Source organism: Myiozetetes cayanensis, unplaced genomic scaffold, assembly GCF_022539395.1.
Source record: "Myiozetetes cayanensis isolate MyiCay16 unplaced genomic scaffold, myiCay2020 scf10, whole genome shotgun sequence".
Lineage (NCBI taxonomy): Eukaryota > Metazoa > Chordata > Aves > Passeriformes > Tyrannidae > Myiozetetes > Myiozetetes cayanensis.
In genome coordinates this window covers 18490274-18507522 of record NW_026086605.1, presented here as the reverse complement: position 1 = coordinate 18507522, position 17249 = coordinate 18490274, and the positions used below count along the sequence as shown (strand labels likewise).

At 41.9% G+C, this 17249-nt stretch overlaps 1 protein-coding gene across 2 annotated transcripts in view; it reads right to left on the bottom strand.

Annotated features, from left to right (window-relative positions):
- Nucleotides 1–7312, bottom strand: part of ARHGAP22 (Rho GTPase activating protein 22) — a 150800-nt gene extending 143488 nt beyond the window's left edge. Inside the window, exon 1 of one of the 2 annotated variants that reach the window (XM_050305597.1) lies at nt 6754–7312. In XM_050305597.1, coding sequence (XP_050161554.1) covers nt 6754–6814 — 61 coding nt within the window. In that variant the 5' untranslated portion in view covers nt 6815–7312. The remainder of the gene's footprint in view (nt 1–6753) is intronic. The other variant, XM_050305598.1, reaches the window with a different exon arrangement.
- Nucleotides 7313–17249: the final 9937 nt, after the last annotated feature.

The following is a 17249-nucleotide window of genomic DNA, read 5'->3' as shown; positions in this document are numbered from 1 at the left end:
CTCGTATTGTTGTCTTAGGATTTTAAACTCAACTCAGCAGCTTCATCTCAAGTTACTCCAAAGCAAAAAGATAAAACTCAGACTCACACTGCCCCAGGGCTACTGCCACCTCCTTCTCCCAAGTGTCTCAGAGACTCCTTCCTCCACCAGATCACAAACTAAGACAGAAACCAAACCATCTTTACCAGCACATCATCCTAGCCTTTTACCCACATACCTTTCCAGAGAAGAGCTCCTCAGTTGCCTCTCCTGCCTTAAAGAATCACTCATTTAAGGATGTGGGGTAGTGAACCTCCCCCTCACAGATGCTCCTCCTTAATGGTGGCTCTGCCATGCCAGCTGCAGCGAGTCACACTGGTTGCTCCCCACCCTGGAGCCTGGTATGCTCCCAGCAATGTTGGTGGGCTTTCAGTACTTAAGGAAGTGTTTGGAAGAGTTCACAGCTTTAGGGCTGTTTACTTTGGTTCCAGGAGTAAGAAACTGGGTGTTATTTGCCTGGTAAGCTGCAGATGCCAAGGTGCTAGCCTCCCACGTGCTCTGGGATAGCTGTGTACATCATCAGCTCCTCAAACCAGAGGTGCAGTGTGGGGCTGTGGAGACTCTGGTGGCCCTCTGCATAGAGCTAAGAGGCTGCAGGTGCAAAGTTGTGATTTGGTGAGGGGGACTAGACACATGAAAGAGTTGCCCTTTTCTGCCTTTCATTCACCAGTGAAAGGAGGGCACTTCCAAATCACAGTGTGATTTGGAAGGGAATACAGCCTGAGGAGCTGCCTGCACTGTACAATCCCTGAGGTCCAGGACTTGCTCCAGCAGCAAGATGCTATCCTCTGCAGGAGTCAAGGGGAAAGGTGCCACCAGTTTCCCCATAATACCAGGAGAATATAGAAACATAACAGCAAACTCCTGTTGGGCATTGGGCAGCAGGATTGCCTCCTCTCTGTGGAGGACTTGGAGAGGAGCCAGAAGCTCAAGGGCTGATGCCTTGGTAAACAGAGAAGACTGAGTGCACTTAGGACTGTTCAGTTAACTCTGGGTTTCTATGAAAAACATTTATTTCACTGTTCCTAATTTCTTCCTTCTGCCATGTCCTTTTTAACAAACAGAGTTACACGCTGTTTCTTTTACTCTCTCGCTGATATCACCTTTAGCCAGTTTTTTGTTTCTTTGCTGAGCCTTATCTCAACTGTGCATGTTGTACTGATTGTCCTGCTACCTGTGTCTGCTACTGTGGTTGTGGGGTTTCTTCTTATGTGAGGCCCAACTCCTGGAACCTGAAGTGCATTGAAGATGATGGAGAATTATTAACTAGCCAGGCCAAATATAAATTTGAACAAGCAGAACCTTCTAATAGAGTGAGAGGTCACCTTCACTGGTCTAAAAATGCCTAATTCACGTTCCCTTAGATGTCATTCATCATCATTTTCAAGGCTTATTCCTGAGCCTGGAAAACTCAGGAGAAATGAGAACTCCCAAAAGCCGTGACTGGTTGATAGCCTTCTACTGTGATTGGGACTGTCTTGAAGAAGTGATTAATAATGTCATTTTCTTTATACAAAAAATCTCTAGAGGGACAAACCAATGTTTCTGGTATAGAAAAAAAAGTTCCTTGAGGCATCCCCCACAATTTCATACCGGTATGTTCATCCTATTATGCTGACACCCTCCATTTACTCAAGAAATAAAGCTGAAGATTGCATTTATATGTCTAGGCAGTTCTTAACCGGTGAGGTTTTATGGAGTTGGATGTGTTGTGAAAACAAAACATGGCTAGTGAAAAGCTGTTTAATAAGATGGAAGGATAACATAGTATTTTTTCACATACACTACACTTTGGGAAACAAGTTTCAAGCCCTGGTTCTGCCTTGGACTTCATGTGTAGCCTAGGGTTTTGTCCTAATCCACAGAAAATAAATGTTAGCCATGAAATGCAACACATACAAAGGTAAATATACTTTGAATTGTTAAGCTCTGAGATACTATGGTAGTAAATTGTTGGCCACCTAAGTAATGGATTAACGTAAAATTATCAGTTCTGAATACAAACATCTTGTTACTCTGACACCTTCAAAGATATCTAAATTAGGAGTGGATCTGTTCATTAATGACAGAGAACCAATGTCCACACGTGCATTACAGGGGACTCTGTTTTGGACTAGTTCTATTCTGATCCTATGGACTGGAATATCCACTACTTGCTGGAGAGCATTAGGTGCACTCCTGAAATTATCTTGCCCCCTAGTTTAATCCAAAAGGAATACTACTTTGTTTATTCTGAGACTGCTTCCTGACACAATCAAAGTGCAGTAAGTGAGTAGAAGTAGATTTGTTTCAAAAGGTCACTTCTAACCCTAAAATGCTCATGTAGATTACAAAGTGTACTATTGTAATTCACATGATTGTCACTTGGATTTGTATTAAATAATATGCTTTCAGTCTGCATAATTAAGGAAGTCTGGATTTTCACTGTTTGTACTCTGCTACCACACTGTACTGGTTTTGGCTGGGATAGAGTTAACTTTCTTCACAGTGGCTACATGGCTGCCTTTTGGATTTGTTCTGAACACAGAGTTTTCCAGCTTTTACTCTTCCAGTTCTCTGTTTCTGCTGGTGGGGGAGCAAGTGAGGGGCTGTGTGGCACTTCGTTGTTTGCTGGGGTTAAACCACGACACACACAAACCCCAGTTCTTCTCCATGGTCCTTCCTCTTGCATAATGGTTGTCTCTTCATCCTCCTCAAATACCCAGTTCTTTCCACATCCCCAGCAACCCAATACACTCCTACATCCCTTAGCTGTTTGTCTGGCTTGAATATACATGTGCTCTTACAGGACAACCAATATGTGTCTTTAGGATGGTCAGTTGGGCGTTATCTTTCAGAACATATATTCCTGTAGAGTACTAAGTGACAGTTTTCCCTAGGTGTACATGTGGTTATATTTCCTCTGTCCTGCCATCAATTTTATTTGAATGTATAGGAGCCAAATCTTGTTTTGAGACTCCTTTACTTCTTTTAAATAAGATTCAGTTTAGCCAAGCAACATAAAAATTCTTAGGACAGAGATTGATAGAGAAATCATGCAATCATGTTCCTTTCTGCCATAAGAAAGCAGCCTAAATATAGGGTGTTCATGCTCCTGTAATCAGAGACACAGAACTTCCATTAAAAATACAATTACACCATTGCAAAGGCATTGAATATTAAACCCTAGCTGTGCTCACTGCAAGCATGTGAAGCTTACATTGTAAATGTGCACACTCCCAGAGGGCTATACCAGTACTTTACCCCCTGAAGTCCCTCCTGGCAGCATTACTATACACCATCCTTAGAAATGTATTAAGTATGCTAAAGCCCACTTTTCATTAAAATTGAATTATGAAAATTTTCAGAGAAGGAAAAAAAAGAGAGGGAAATAACTCTGTTCTATTACAGGCATATGAAGAGTACCAGTTCATTTGCAGGAGGATAACTAGCCAAAATGTCTCCTATCACTTTTTCCAGCCTCTAAGTTTTAATTAAAACAGGCAAACAAAAGTTTCATTGTTATGACTGTGAAGAAAATTTTGAACATACTGTAACATATGTATGAGCATGCCACAAACAGAAGCAATAGGTCACTGGTATCCAGTAACATGATGTCCCAGTAAGGAGAGAGGGTTTATCCTTAGTACCTCTAGAGCTGAGACAGACTATTGCAAAGAATCTATCATGCCAGCAGAGTTGCTTTCTATAGAGGGCAATTCCATCACATCACTCATTAAAATACAAATGTATAAGCTTCTACTCAGTCCAGCTTCCACTTCCTAGCATATTTAAATACAACTGGGAAGTTGTTTGAGGCTTTTCAAACCAAGGGAAAATTTTTTTGTTTCATTTTTTTAATCTCTTAAAAACAATGAAAAAAATGCATTCCTTGAGACTGAAGGATGTAGTCTGAAAACTGCTTTCCCTCCTCTCCATACTGAAAGTTCTCTTGCTTCCACTCTGCAAGGCAGTATTTCTATGCCCCATCACCTAGTAAGAACGTGAAAAGAGATGTTTTCCATTGCAGTCACTTATTTCAGGCTCCTGTACTCCTCTGATTGCTGTACATAAACCACTAGATGAAAAAATAATGCAAAATCCATTCGGGCCTAGCCAGGATGAATGATTTTCCAGAGGCCAATTTATACACATTAAGATTTTCAGTCTGTGAGATTTTACACCTTCCTTATGAAGGTATAAAAGGTCTTATGAAAACACAATGTACCTCTATATGCCTATTTCTGAGTTACAGATGTGAGGTTGCTGATGGAACAGCAAGCACTGTGTTATACTTGACATTTACTTCTAGTAATACAAATTATCTTTGTTCTCTACCACACCTTTCACAGATATTAAGAACTACACACTCGATGTCAAGCTCAAGTCCAGACTCAGCATTTTCGAAAAGCTGAATGTCTTTAAACCCAGGAGCTTTCTTAAGGACAATCCACAAGTCAAACAGAAATGACAGCGTCAGATGGCAAAATTGAAGGTTTAAAGGTACATTTGTAGCAGAGAACTGGAAATAAAAGAGAAGTCAATGAAGCATTCCTATTTGCACAAATGCAGGGAGCCTGAAGCAGAGTTATCTAGCCACATACAGAGGGGTTTGAACCCCAAGAACTCTACAAATACATCCCTAGATTCATCTTAACTTCTACTTCCTGTCACACTCAAGTAAACCCACAGGCTTGTACCCAGAGTATCCTTTCTTTTCCCTTCTCTTTATTCTGTCTGCTCAGAGAAATCACACTGTCTTCCTTAAACAACTAAGTCCTCAATGGCACAGCTGACAGTCACTACTCTGAGAAGTCAGCCAAGCTCATGCAGCAGCTTGAAGCAGATCTCCTGCCCTCACTGTACACAGTACATTCTTGCAGCCTTCTGAACCTTCATTAGCAATCCCAACTGAGACATCACAGAGCATGAATTACCATTTCACGTTCACCTTAATCTTGCACGGTGCGACTCTTACCTTCAAGAAGCGTTCAGCATCTTCAGCACCACCTGATTACAGTTCCTGTGAACAAGGGCTACAGAAGGACCTTGCAGCATTAGGTCCTACTCGGTAACCTTTGCAAGAAGTTACCAGTGCTTTCCCAACAGCATTGCAAAAGTAATTTCAAAAGTTCCAAAATCCATCACATCAGCTCTTTTCAAGAGTTCTAAATTCATTCAGAAATAGAACTACCACTGCACAGTTAATGGACCCAACAGAACAAACCCAGAGAGAATGACAAATATCCCTACAAACTGAGTCACAAAGTTACACTACAGTTTGTCCCCCAAGCATCAGTAGCCCATAGGGATCTAGAATCCCATAACTAGATTTCAGTATTTGTTAATGCTCAACTTATTCTCTTCCAGGTGATTTGAAGAGAGTGGAAGAATGGCAAGCATGCTGTTCTGAAAGCCTGTGTTCTTTGTTCTGACACAGAATTCCTGTATCACTCTACTAGCAACATCTAGCTTGTCTCATCAGAGCTGTAACAGCCAACAGGAATGCTGGATAACATATACATTAAAAGGAGATTAGACACCCCTAGAAGTGGGATGGTAAAGAGTCAGCATCTACAAAAGACTTGCTGAACTTCTACAAAATGGTGTAACTAAGAAATAAGTACTTATGACTTTACTGAGAGTGTGGTAGTACATATCTGATCCTAATACTTGCAGGTGGCAGGACGCTTCTTCATTCCAAGATGCTAACAGCTATTTAATAGGCTGTTGGTATTTTAAGGACTGTTCATCGTGTAATACTGCTTTCCTATATTTGAAGTCAAGTGACATTTGGCTGAAAGTACCTCTCTCAGAATCACAGTAGCTAGAAGTAGTGACACTTTTCCTATTTTATAATGTTGGCATGGCTGAAGAACACCCTCATCTTTGCATACTCTTCTGACTGTGTTTGCTTTAGCTCCTAAATGACATTAATCTAATCTACTTCCAGTGCGCAGGAAAACGTATCCCTCTGAGACTCTCATTAGTTTGTGAGTGGTGGCCGTGATCAACAAACACCATGTCCAACGAGCAACTGGTGAAGATCACACAATACATCCCCTGCCAGAGCATCTCTTCCAGGTGACCTGACTTGGAGACAATGGCTGTGTCCAGCCCCAGCTAATTGCTTTACAAACACCGCACACAACACTCAGAGGTCTGCTCAAAGCAGCTATTGCAAACCCAGGGCATGTTTTCCTTCCTTCCTTTTGTCTTGCCCATAGCTCACACAGAACGAGTATCTCCACCTCCTGCTTTCAGCCCTGGAGGGATAATGTGCTACGGCAAACTGCTTCTCCAAGATGCTGCAGGTAAACTTGTCACAGCTGTCTCCAAATGTTATAATGAATTCAACGTTAGAAACATAGCATTAGCAACCAGCACAGGGTGGTGGTGAGGGGGAAGGCTCCGTCGAGTCCCAGGACAGACTACAATTTTTTTAAATTGTCCCTGCTGCTCAGCCCTGAAATTGCAGGCGACGCTGGTGAACACAGGCACAGGGTGTCCTCCTGCGCTTCATTTGTCCCCGAACATTCATTCTCGCTGCATTCCCCAGGGCTGACTTCGGCCAGCGGGGTATCAGCCTTGGTCTGCCGGGGCAGCCTCTGCAGCCCAGGTGGGGGACACTCCGCGGGCAGCGCTAGGGGCTCTCCGCCACCGCCGCCAAGTTTCCCGGTGCCGGCCGATGGTCTCCCTCCCCACAACGCGAGGCGCAGGGGTAGGCACACTCACCTCTCCTGGCCTGCCTGATCTTGGGGCTCAGCATGCTCCCGGCTGGCGCTGCTCGCAGCATCAGCACCCGGCCCCGGCCGCCGCCCCGCGCATCGCCGCCACCGCCGCTCCGGTGCCGCTTCTCGCCGCTCCCAGCTCTGGCTCGGGGGAGACGCTTCACATGGGGCTGAATAAACCCTAATGCATTATTTATCCGGCCTCCAATTAATTCCCATCCAAACTAGGCATTAAGTGTGTCGGTAATTATTGGCGATAGATCACCAGAGCGCAGACACGAGGGCTGGACCTGGCTCCTGCCGCTAATTGGCCACGCGGCCAATGATCAATGTGCCGCTTCCAGGGACCGGCGCGGATCCCCGCTCCTGGTCTGCATCTTCCTCCGGTCGCGCTCAACAGATGCTTTGACTCGACAAGGATCAGACCAGGCGCTGAACCTGACTCATCGTGATTTCTTCTGCGTTATAAGAAATACCAAGTGCGCTGGTCCTGAGGGTAGCGGCGTGCTGGGCCGCCTGCTGCGCACTGCATCCCTCACCGGGAGGCATTCCGGTGAGCTGAGGGAGAAACGACGCACTGCTCTCTGCGAGAGGGAAAAATATCTCTTGCCTGCACTGACAGCCTGGCAGGATAGGACTACATTTTAGCACCCATCATTTTTATTTGTACTGCTTGCTAGGCTCACCCTTGCCCCTCCCTGGGGGGTGAAGCAAAGCCAGAAGTAATGGGTGGGAGGAAAGGACAAACATTTGTTGAAATAGGTAGATACTATTCAAAAGTATCTATAAAATATAGATAGATAATTGCACGATAATTGCATCTGAGTAATGGGCACATCCTGACCCTGGACTGGTCTTTGTTCAACCTCCTTCCTCACCATCCCCATCTGCTGAGCAGGTCCTTCTGCAAGTGTCAGAAAGGGGCTAAATATTCCCCTACCAATGTACATGCCCTGCAGTATCATCCTACAGGTTTGTATTGCTGAGGTATACTGACAAAAGGCATTTGAGATTGGCAGCTTTCTCCTCTACCATGGTTTGTTATATCTTGGATACTGAATAGTGGCCATGAAGTTGTATTTTCAATACTGGAAGAGGTTCTCTGGCTCTTGTTAGAGGCTGTACTACTCAATGTGCAGACTGCAGCAATGGCTAAGATATTTTGGACCTTTAGCTGCCAGCGCTTACCAGCTGCTTGTAAGTGTAAATTTTTGAGTTCATGGCGTCATGAACCGCTGTCTCTGTTATGAATACACAGACTTGAGCAGTTATTTTCCCACTAATCATGTGTATTAGCTGGGTTGCAGCACAGTAAAGAAGAGCTAACTAATAATCACTTGGCCAACAGACTTAGAAAGCATCCTGATGCTGGGGATAACCAACAACAGCATCAGCAGAAGGAAGTTACACTTCTGCCTTTCTACCCAACCTCAGACCCCGGACGAAGAAGTCATTCCTACCAACCATTTAATAGAACTCTTTCTCTCTCCATATTTTTAGCATTTCTTATGTGCTCTGATGCTGTTTATACAGATCATTTTGCAATTTGAGCAGGAAGTCAAAAGGTGTGTACAGTAAATATGACAAGGGATAAAATTAACTGAACTTTTAACCTCACGAGAAGCATGGAACACTTCAACCTGCAAAGTCACTTCCCATGAAAACTTGATTTACCTTCACGGAAAAGACATTATATAACATGACCTATATAAATAATTGGGTAAAATGAAAACATTCAAACAAATAACAGCCCAGTTCAACACTAAATTCTAAATTTTAAGGTTTGTGGGTTTCTTAATAAAAAATTCTCAATATAAACAGAAACATTTAGTTTGATCCTGTTAAAAATGTTTGACTTAAACATTTTAGTCTTCTTAAAGCAATTTTCAAAAGATAAACATAATATTTTTAAAGATTTTTTAAGACTTGTAAATTTCCTAACTTTTCCCCCAGTTTGAGCATTGGTCTGCAGTTCATGTCTGAATTTCTCCAATACACTATTTGGCAAAAGCAAATTGTTTGTCAGAGAAAAAACCCAAGCCAAACAAGCCAGCTGAGAGAGAAAAAAAGCAAGGGGTTCCATAGTGGCTGCAATGCTTTGGTCTGACAGTTTAAATAAATACTTCCTGAAAGAAACACTGAGAGTAGATCCAGGAGAAAGGTAGCCTAACAAATGTCTAAAGGAGCCAGACTCTACAGGAATGTTTAATTCCTGAAGCTTGTGTACTGAACTGCTTAAACTGAGCTGGATAATTGAGGCAAAGTATCTCAACAGTTTGTATTTACCTTGATTCTCCTGTGAGTTTCACAGCCCCTTTCCATCCCACAGGTAGTTTCTCAGGGGGTGAGTTCCTCAGCTGTATCAGCACCACAGAATCACATCCCACAGGGGCCATGCCCATGGAACAGGGCTGGGAATGCAATTTATTTGTAGTCCAATTCTTTACATGCATCCATTCCACACCACTGCCATCTCCCCTTTGAACACACATAAAATCATAGAATCATTGTTAAGGTTGCATACAACCTCCAAGATCACAAAGTCAAACCGTCAACCCACAAAGAGGTGTTCTGAACATATACTCTTTTATCTAAAAAGCCCCTATGTAAAAGGTAACAGAGCTCTGAGCAGTCTGTGGTGACTACAGGAGTGGTAGAACTGAAAAAAACCCTGACTTACAGTTCTATGACACCACTTCTCTGCTCTCACCTAGCAAAGGTATCCTTGAGGATCGTTTGAAAGACCCTGATTAGAGAATTCAGTCAGGAATACCAGAAGAGGTATCTGGGCACGTTCCCCAGCTTGAGAGTTCATGAAGTTGTATACTGAGCCTCACACTGAGTCCTTACACCAGCAATTCTGAATAATGCTTACCTACTGCTGCAGACCACAACTCATTTGTGTCCTTGCAGTTGAAGCCTAGAGCCATGATACCAGGAAAATTATTGAGTAGAGGTGCAGAAGGAGTTACAGTACAACAACCAACAGAGATGTTCTTGCACCTAGGCACACTCTACAAAGACCACAGAAATTTGTGTTGTGGCCCTGAAGTACATTAATAGCCTTAACAGCCCTGACACACCTCACATGGCCCCCACCCACACCCTCTGCCCATAGGTGCAGGATCTCTATTTAAGCCCAGGCCAGGACTTCACATCTAATCTCAGCTGTCTTGTAGGAGTGTTGTTTTTCAGTATAACTGCAGTGATGCATGAGTGTGGGTTGTAATCTAATAGATCAAATTCTTAGCTTGACTTTAAATTTGCCTTGTTTCTGTGGATCTAGCTAGTAATTGAAGGATTGGGTCTGATACAAGTAATCTTTATCCTACCTAATTCTAACTCGCAGCTGTGTATTGTTTTCCTGGCTTGACCATAGACCTGCTTCTTCATCATCATGAATGTGTTTTATGATTGATTCCTGATTGAATCTGGCTATTTCTAAGTCTTTTGTCCTTACTTCATTCAAGTACTGTGAGGATTGTGCCCCGCTGTGCTGTGCTGTCCCTCCCTTTCCCTTTGATAGGGCATGGGTGTTGCTGGTCATCTTATTCCAGAGCTAGGCTAAAGATGGCCCAATTTAGCAGGCTTCTGGGTAGTAGGCAATAAGGCTTTTATGACTGGCTGATCTGAATCAAGAGGGGCATCCCTGATGGCTTGAGATACCCAACGTCAAGGTCTGTACCAGATGATGGAAACCATTGCTCCCATGATTATATCTCTCTGCTTGGTCAAGTCCAGAATGGTAGTCTATTATAGAGTACTAAGCTAGAAAACAGAAATCACTTGGCTAACCAAGTACTACAGAAGTGCTACTATCTGACTCCAACATAAATATAATAATAAATGTGCCTGTTAATTATCAGCTGCCTTTTTGGAATGTGGAAAAACTCTACTGTCTATCACAAGTGCTTACCGTTGATTGTTAAGCACATGTAATGAAGGAAGGTGATGTGAGCTAGGGATTAAAAAATTTAAAGAGAGTGAGGATGTGTGGTATCAATCTCAATGCCAGTCGATTTCCCATGGCTATAAGCAAGATATTTAATCCCATCCACATTAATGCAGTGTTTTGAGATCTGGGATTGGCAAGTGCTATCTAACTGCAGAGGATGTAATAAGTTACTGCAGCAGGGACAGATATGATTCATCTGTTGGCACCAAGGCAGATGACTGGAGGCTATGAAACATGTCGGGTGCTTGAGACGGAAGAGTGCGTGGGCCAGTGAAGTTACTGACTCTGTTGTGAGGCGGATTGAATGGATCTCTGTTTCCCCAGGCTCCACACACAACATGCTGTCACCTACCAATTATCCAATGGTATATCCTTTTTTTCCTCCTCCTCATCTTCTGCTTCCATATGCAGGCCAAGGACTTGTTGTAACTAGCTGATTGATATATTTTCTTTATTTATCAGCAAGATGCATCTGGATCAAAGCCCAAGATCTAATCACCCTAGACCTTGGCACCACTGAAGTATCTAATGACCAGAAAGGATTTCAGTTTGATATGACCCTTGCTTACATGATGAGTGAGCACCAGTTGAAACCTCTTGATATTTTTTCAGCTGGTTTTCCAGGTCAAAAAGGCCACTGGCCTTTCAGCTGCCAGTAACCTGTGATTTTACTGCAGTCTTAGAAGATACAGTAAGAAATATTCAAACAATGAAGGTATGCTCTCCTTTTGAGATGGCCTCTCTCGTATCATGTAAGCTGGTGGAGAAGGATGGAAAAAGCTGTGCAGATGTTCTAGAGTGGTTATGGAAACAACTGGAAGTTCAAAGATATCTCTGAGGAAAAAATAATTTAGGAAAAACTTTAGTTCAGGGATTATCTAATGCTGATAGATAAGGAATGGAGCAATTTCTTTAGGTTTGGCTGAAAAGTAAGAAAATGCATAAGTATTGCTCTCATTTACTTTTCACAGGGAGCTAAATGAAATATAAAATGGATACTGGTTGTATGGATAACGAGTGCCTATCTTAATTTTGAGCCTAGATGATAACTTTATTAATGAGGCAGAGAGAAATCTTTTAGCCTTTACAATACCTACTGGAGACACCTCAGGGCAGATCAGAGACTTTGAATTATTTGTTTCTGCTCCATACAAGATCTAGTGGATATTTTCCAATCTGAAATAGAATGGCAATGACACTGCAGCTTGTCTTACAGCCAGATAAAATACTTAGTTAACACAATTAAGGTAAATATAAATAAATTGTTCCCAAATTGTACTTGGTGTGAAATCTGTTTCACATCTGGATAAGGGCTCCTCAGACTGTTCAGGACTAGGGCATAACTCCTACCAGGAAGGGTTAAGGGACACAGACTTGTTTAATCTGGCAAAGGGCCTAATGGGGAAATTTAATAGCAACCTACAGTTACTTAAAGGACTTTTTCAGAGCATAAAACCAAACACTTAGTAGAGATACTAAAACAAAAAAGCAATGCCCCCAGGTTTGGAGCTTAGAAACTGAGATTGGAGCCCAGAAAAACTTTTCACCGGAAGGATGATGCAGCAGTGAGACAGATAGATGCACAGCAGGGGTGATCTGGGTCTTCAGAGGTTTTCAAGATGACTAGGTGAGTCTGTTTTTTGTGCTACCTCTGGTCCAAGCAGAAGGCTGGCCTAAGTAACCTCCAGAGGTCCCTTCTGTCAACATTTTTGTGAGTCTATCTGAAAGTCTGTTTCCTGCTGCTATTTCTTGGTCTAAAAAAATTCTACTTTTCTCTCTAACCCTTGCCTTACTATCACCTTCAGATCATCACCAATCTAACAGAGCTGCTATTGCTGTCATATCAGGGAGGTCACAGCTGAAGGTCTTCCCTTCATCATTGCCCTTTTCAATTGGATGATTCTTCTCAGAGAAATTCTCTGTGAAATGAATTCTGATTTTCCCTGAACTTAATTTCCTGATTCCAACATAGAAAAGCATTTAAAAGCTTAGTTTAAACCATGAGAGACTACACACAATCTTCACAACAGAATACATGCTTCACTGACCTGTTGGATCAGAATTTGCTGAAGTAGTTCACATTCTTTGGCTTTTGCATTATGTAAGTAAAGCACCTCAAACTTCAAAGTGGAGTTTTTTACATGAACAAGGCCCAGATAACTGTGCTGTTGTGATCAGGCCTCTGATTCTAATTGTATTGCCTACACAGTTATGCCTCTAGTTGTATCTAACATCAGTTTGCTCTGATAACCCAACTACATTTGTCTCTTTGATTTTCTGTGTTATTCCTGGGACAATAGGATATGAAAGCCTGGAGAGATTACTGATTTTTCCCTTGTTCATCTGTTTCTCTATACCCACAGAACTTCCCTGCACCTTTGAGAACAAGGACAGCAATATATGCTTTACTCGGGAGCTGCAGGACCTCATGAATCAGCTGCATAAAATGCAGTAACCTGGGCAATCACTTATCCCATCTGTCACCTATGGCCCTGGAAGAAATGAGTTCCTTGGTTCAGAGAGGATATACAGAAATGAATTATTTAAAACTTGAATGCTACCTCTGCAGTATAAATGTTACTTTTTTTTTTTTTTTCCCTTTAGTGGAAGGAATCAAAGAGCAGTACATGCATATTTTAGACACTGGGGACTGAAACTGGCATCCTCAGGAATGTATCTCCTCCTGCTCTCTCAGGAAAAATATAGTCATTTAGGCAGATCTGATTCAAAATGAAACTGGGGTGAAAAGTGGAGGCTAGGTGAAAACTGGAGGGAGCTAAAAATTTCAAAAGTGCTGTTATTTTAACACTGGCCCATTTTCCTCCTGTTTCAAATCATTTTAAGCAGAGAGGAAGAAAATAATGAGATTAAAATAGAGTTGTTCATGACTTCCAGACTTGAGTTTTTGAGGTCCAGGTAATATTTGTGGCTCTGCCACAGTCTGAAAACGTGGGCAAAAGTATGTCAGTATGTCAATTCTTAATGTCACTGTTTCCAGCCTGTGAAATGGAGACTGTAACATCTACCTCTCTGATATGGTTTTCAAGATGTATAGAAAAAAAATTCCCAATAAAATGGGTTTAATATAAGTAATATTACTTATGAAGTAAAAGACTGATCTGAAAATCTCTTCCTGGGAATATTTTTGGATCAAAATGTTGCAGAAAAATGTGAAAAGCTTTTTTTTTTATTAATATCAGATTTTCAATGGGAAAAATAATTTAGGGACTGTAGTCTTTTAAAGCAGCTTTCATTTTAGAGCAGATATAAACCTAATAAAGAGGGTCTTTATTTTGGTAATCATCATCTTGTTTACAATGACACTAGTTTCCTGGAAGATGAAAAATATTTCTTCCCTTTCCCTGCCCCAATATTAATGCATGGAACAGATATTACTTGGACTACTCAGTTGTTTATTTATACAAATGCTTCTCAGATATGACCTACTGTGGAGGTTGTCCACCCATAGCAGCTGCAATGTGATGAGTCTGCATAGAGATACTTAATTTAAAAAGTCAGAAACTTGTAGCACCAAAAAATCCCATGGTTCTAAATTCTTAGTAAGATTCTTAAGCCTGTGTTCTTGCAGGGAATTTCAGCTTGGGAAAATTCCTTGTACTGAAAAGCTCTATATTACTAGATTTACAGAAAAAAATGAACTACTCATTAAAGTTGTATGAATAGGGTTTTTTTTTTGTTTGTTTAAAAACAACCAAATAATCCTCTAAGAATCATTACCTCCCCACAAGTGACATTTGTCTCTGGATATTTTTGTTTATGTTCTCTTTTTTTAGCCTTACTAATATCATTGTTCATGGTTTAAATGAAAAAATCCCTCTCCAAAACAAAAAATCCACTAGTTTAGTATTGAAAGTATGGAAATATCCCTTATGGTTTTTTCCTTTACCAGTGCTGTCACAATTTACAAGTAATTTTCTTCCCCCGAGAGGTTCATTCTTCATTCACAAACTTTTATCTGTTACATGCTGACATTTTTATAATCTGTGTCCCTAGAGTGAGAAGGTCAAAGTAGACCACTGTTTTCTAAGTGGCTTCTCTGCTGGCTACCCAACCGAAACCTGTCCATTCCAGAGGCTGGTGGGAGCATGAAAATGTAATCCTATAAATTGCTGGACGCAAATAAACAGGAAAGTAAGTGGTTCTATTTTGTGCTGTGACACTCTCCTGGTCTGAGGAAAAGAAATGGAAGCTGCAAATAGACGGTGGAAATGAACTGGGTACCTACAGCTAAGTAAGATTTCAGGTGCCTGATGTCAGAGCAGTCCTTACAAGCTCTTCTGTCGTACTGCCACCTCGTGACGCTCGGGGAGGAAGCTGCCAACACAAAAGATGCTCAGAATTAGGACTGCCCATGTTACTGTTGAGAACCACAAACCAAGTAGTGTACTCTGGAGCTCGGGCAGAGGCTAAAAGGCTCTAAGGTACAGTTTCACATTTAAGATCTGTATGGACAAAAAAGGTCTGTGGGAAAGGGAGGGAGAGCTCTGAATATCTCTGGCAGAAATGTCTGTATTGGGCAGAGGGAGGGTGTTCGAATTTTTTATCTTTATTCTCATGTGAGAAAAAGTATGAAATAAAAATAGAAAATAAAAGTTTAGTGGAAATGAAAAAGGATAAGATGTTAAATAGAAATAAAAATATCACTAGAGCCTGGGATGTCAACACAAAGTGTTTAGTCATACACTTGTCATCTGTGCATTTAAGATGTCTTGTAAGATGGATCCCATCTCTGAGCTACTCTTCCACCTGTACACAATAAAACACAAGCCATGCACCTGCTTTTGACCTTCCCCCCACCCCTCACTAGAAACTCTGTGAATGGTCTGAGCACAGGTTCCTGGTATTAGTTTGTTGCTACATAGTTGGATGAAGGGGGAAAACCTTGCAGATTACATTCTGAATGTATGAAGGATCCCAGACTTTTACAAGGTAGGTTTCTGCTTCCTTGAAGTAAGCAGATCTGTATTGTGTGGTGACTGATGCACTGAGATACAAAACAACTATTAAAGTTTCACCTCAGGACTGGTGTCTGTTTTTAGACAGCTTAGCAACTTCTATTTCTGAAAAAGCCTTCCTAGACCTCCATGTGAATCGTTCACATTTCTCTGCTTACAGAGGCAATTTGTGAAGGCAGTGACAGCCCTAGAGATCCTGCGTCTGAACTGGCATCTTAACATTCAGCCTTGCAGCAGGAATTGCTGGTTTGTCAGCTCTGAGCCACTGCTCTCCAGCCCTGGAATGGTACTGCAGCAGTGTATTGGGTCTGACTGAGCTGGAGTTCATTTCCCCATAGCAGTTCTCACAGTGCTGTGCTTTGCACTGGTAGCTAGAAAAGTGTTAATAACAGACCGGTGTTTTGGCTATTGCTGTGCTCAGCATCAGCACTTTAGCGTATTTCCCCAATCTAGGGCAAGATCCTGGGAGGGGACACCAAGGCCAGCTGACCCAAACTAACCAAAGGGATATTTTGTACCATATGATGTCAGCTCAGATATAAAAGGTAAGGAAAGGAGTGGGGGTGGGGTGGGGCTGGGGAGCATTCACTGTTTACAATGGTTGCCTGCTAAGAAACCATTACATGTGCAGAATCCCTGCTTCCTGGGAAGTGGACAGACATCCCTTACTAATGGGAAGTAGAGAATAAGCCTTGTTATTTTCCACTTTACTAAAGCAGAAGCGAAAGTTTGCCCATGCACAAGCAAACTGCCTTATCTCAACCTACGAGTGTTTTCCATCTTACTCCCTCTCCCCTGTCCAGCTGGGAAAGGGAGTGATAGAGGCTTAGTGGGCACTTGGTGTGCAGACAAGGTCAACCCACTACATGCAAAAAGAACTCCAATCTGACCAAAAGCTGCTGCTGTTGCACTTCCCTCTTGTGGTGAGTCTCTCTGCAAGGTTAGGACTGCATTCTTGTATCAGTTCCTCCTTTACTCCATATGGTAGCAGCCTCTGCTGTGAATGTGAAAGCTGTGCTTTCAAGTTCTGCTGAATACACTCAGCTTGCAAATCGTGACACAGCCAATGACTTTGCTGCCCTAATTTGCGTCTTTAACAAATTATTTCTACATGTGTAGTGCCATAGTTTAATTTCAAGATTGCAATTACCTCTCTGCTGAGCAGCAGCAGCATTTTTGTGTATCCTTCTAGGTTCAGTTCCTGGCACAAAAGAAAACACTAATGTAGAATCTGGTTATAAATTAAGTCGAGAAAAAGGAGATTTTTTTCTTATTATTTACCAGCCAAGAACAGAGTCATTTGAACACCCTAAATGCAGTTGTTTCCTAGGAAAAATACTCAAAAACCATGGTCCCTAGGGAAGCTACTCAGCTTCAAAAATTGGTTTTTAAACCAGACCATAACAGGTAGCAAAACTACTGCTTTTCTCCCTATTCCTTCTGTCCATATTTTTGTATGACATGGCAAAGCCTAGCAACCAAATGCAATTGGAATATTAGTTCTGTAAATAAGGAATTAAAAAGAAGGGAAGATACATGAGTCTAGTTCAGAGAGCTAGAAGAATATTT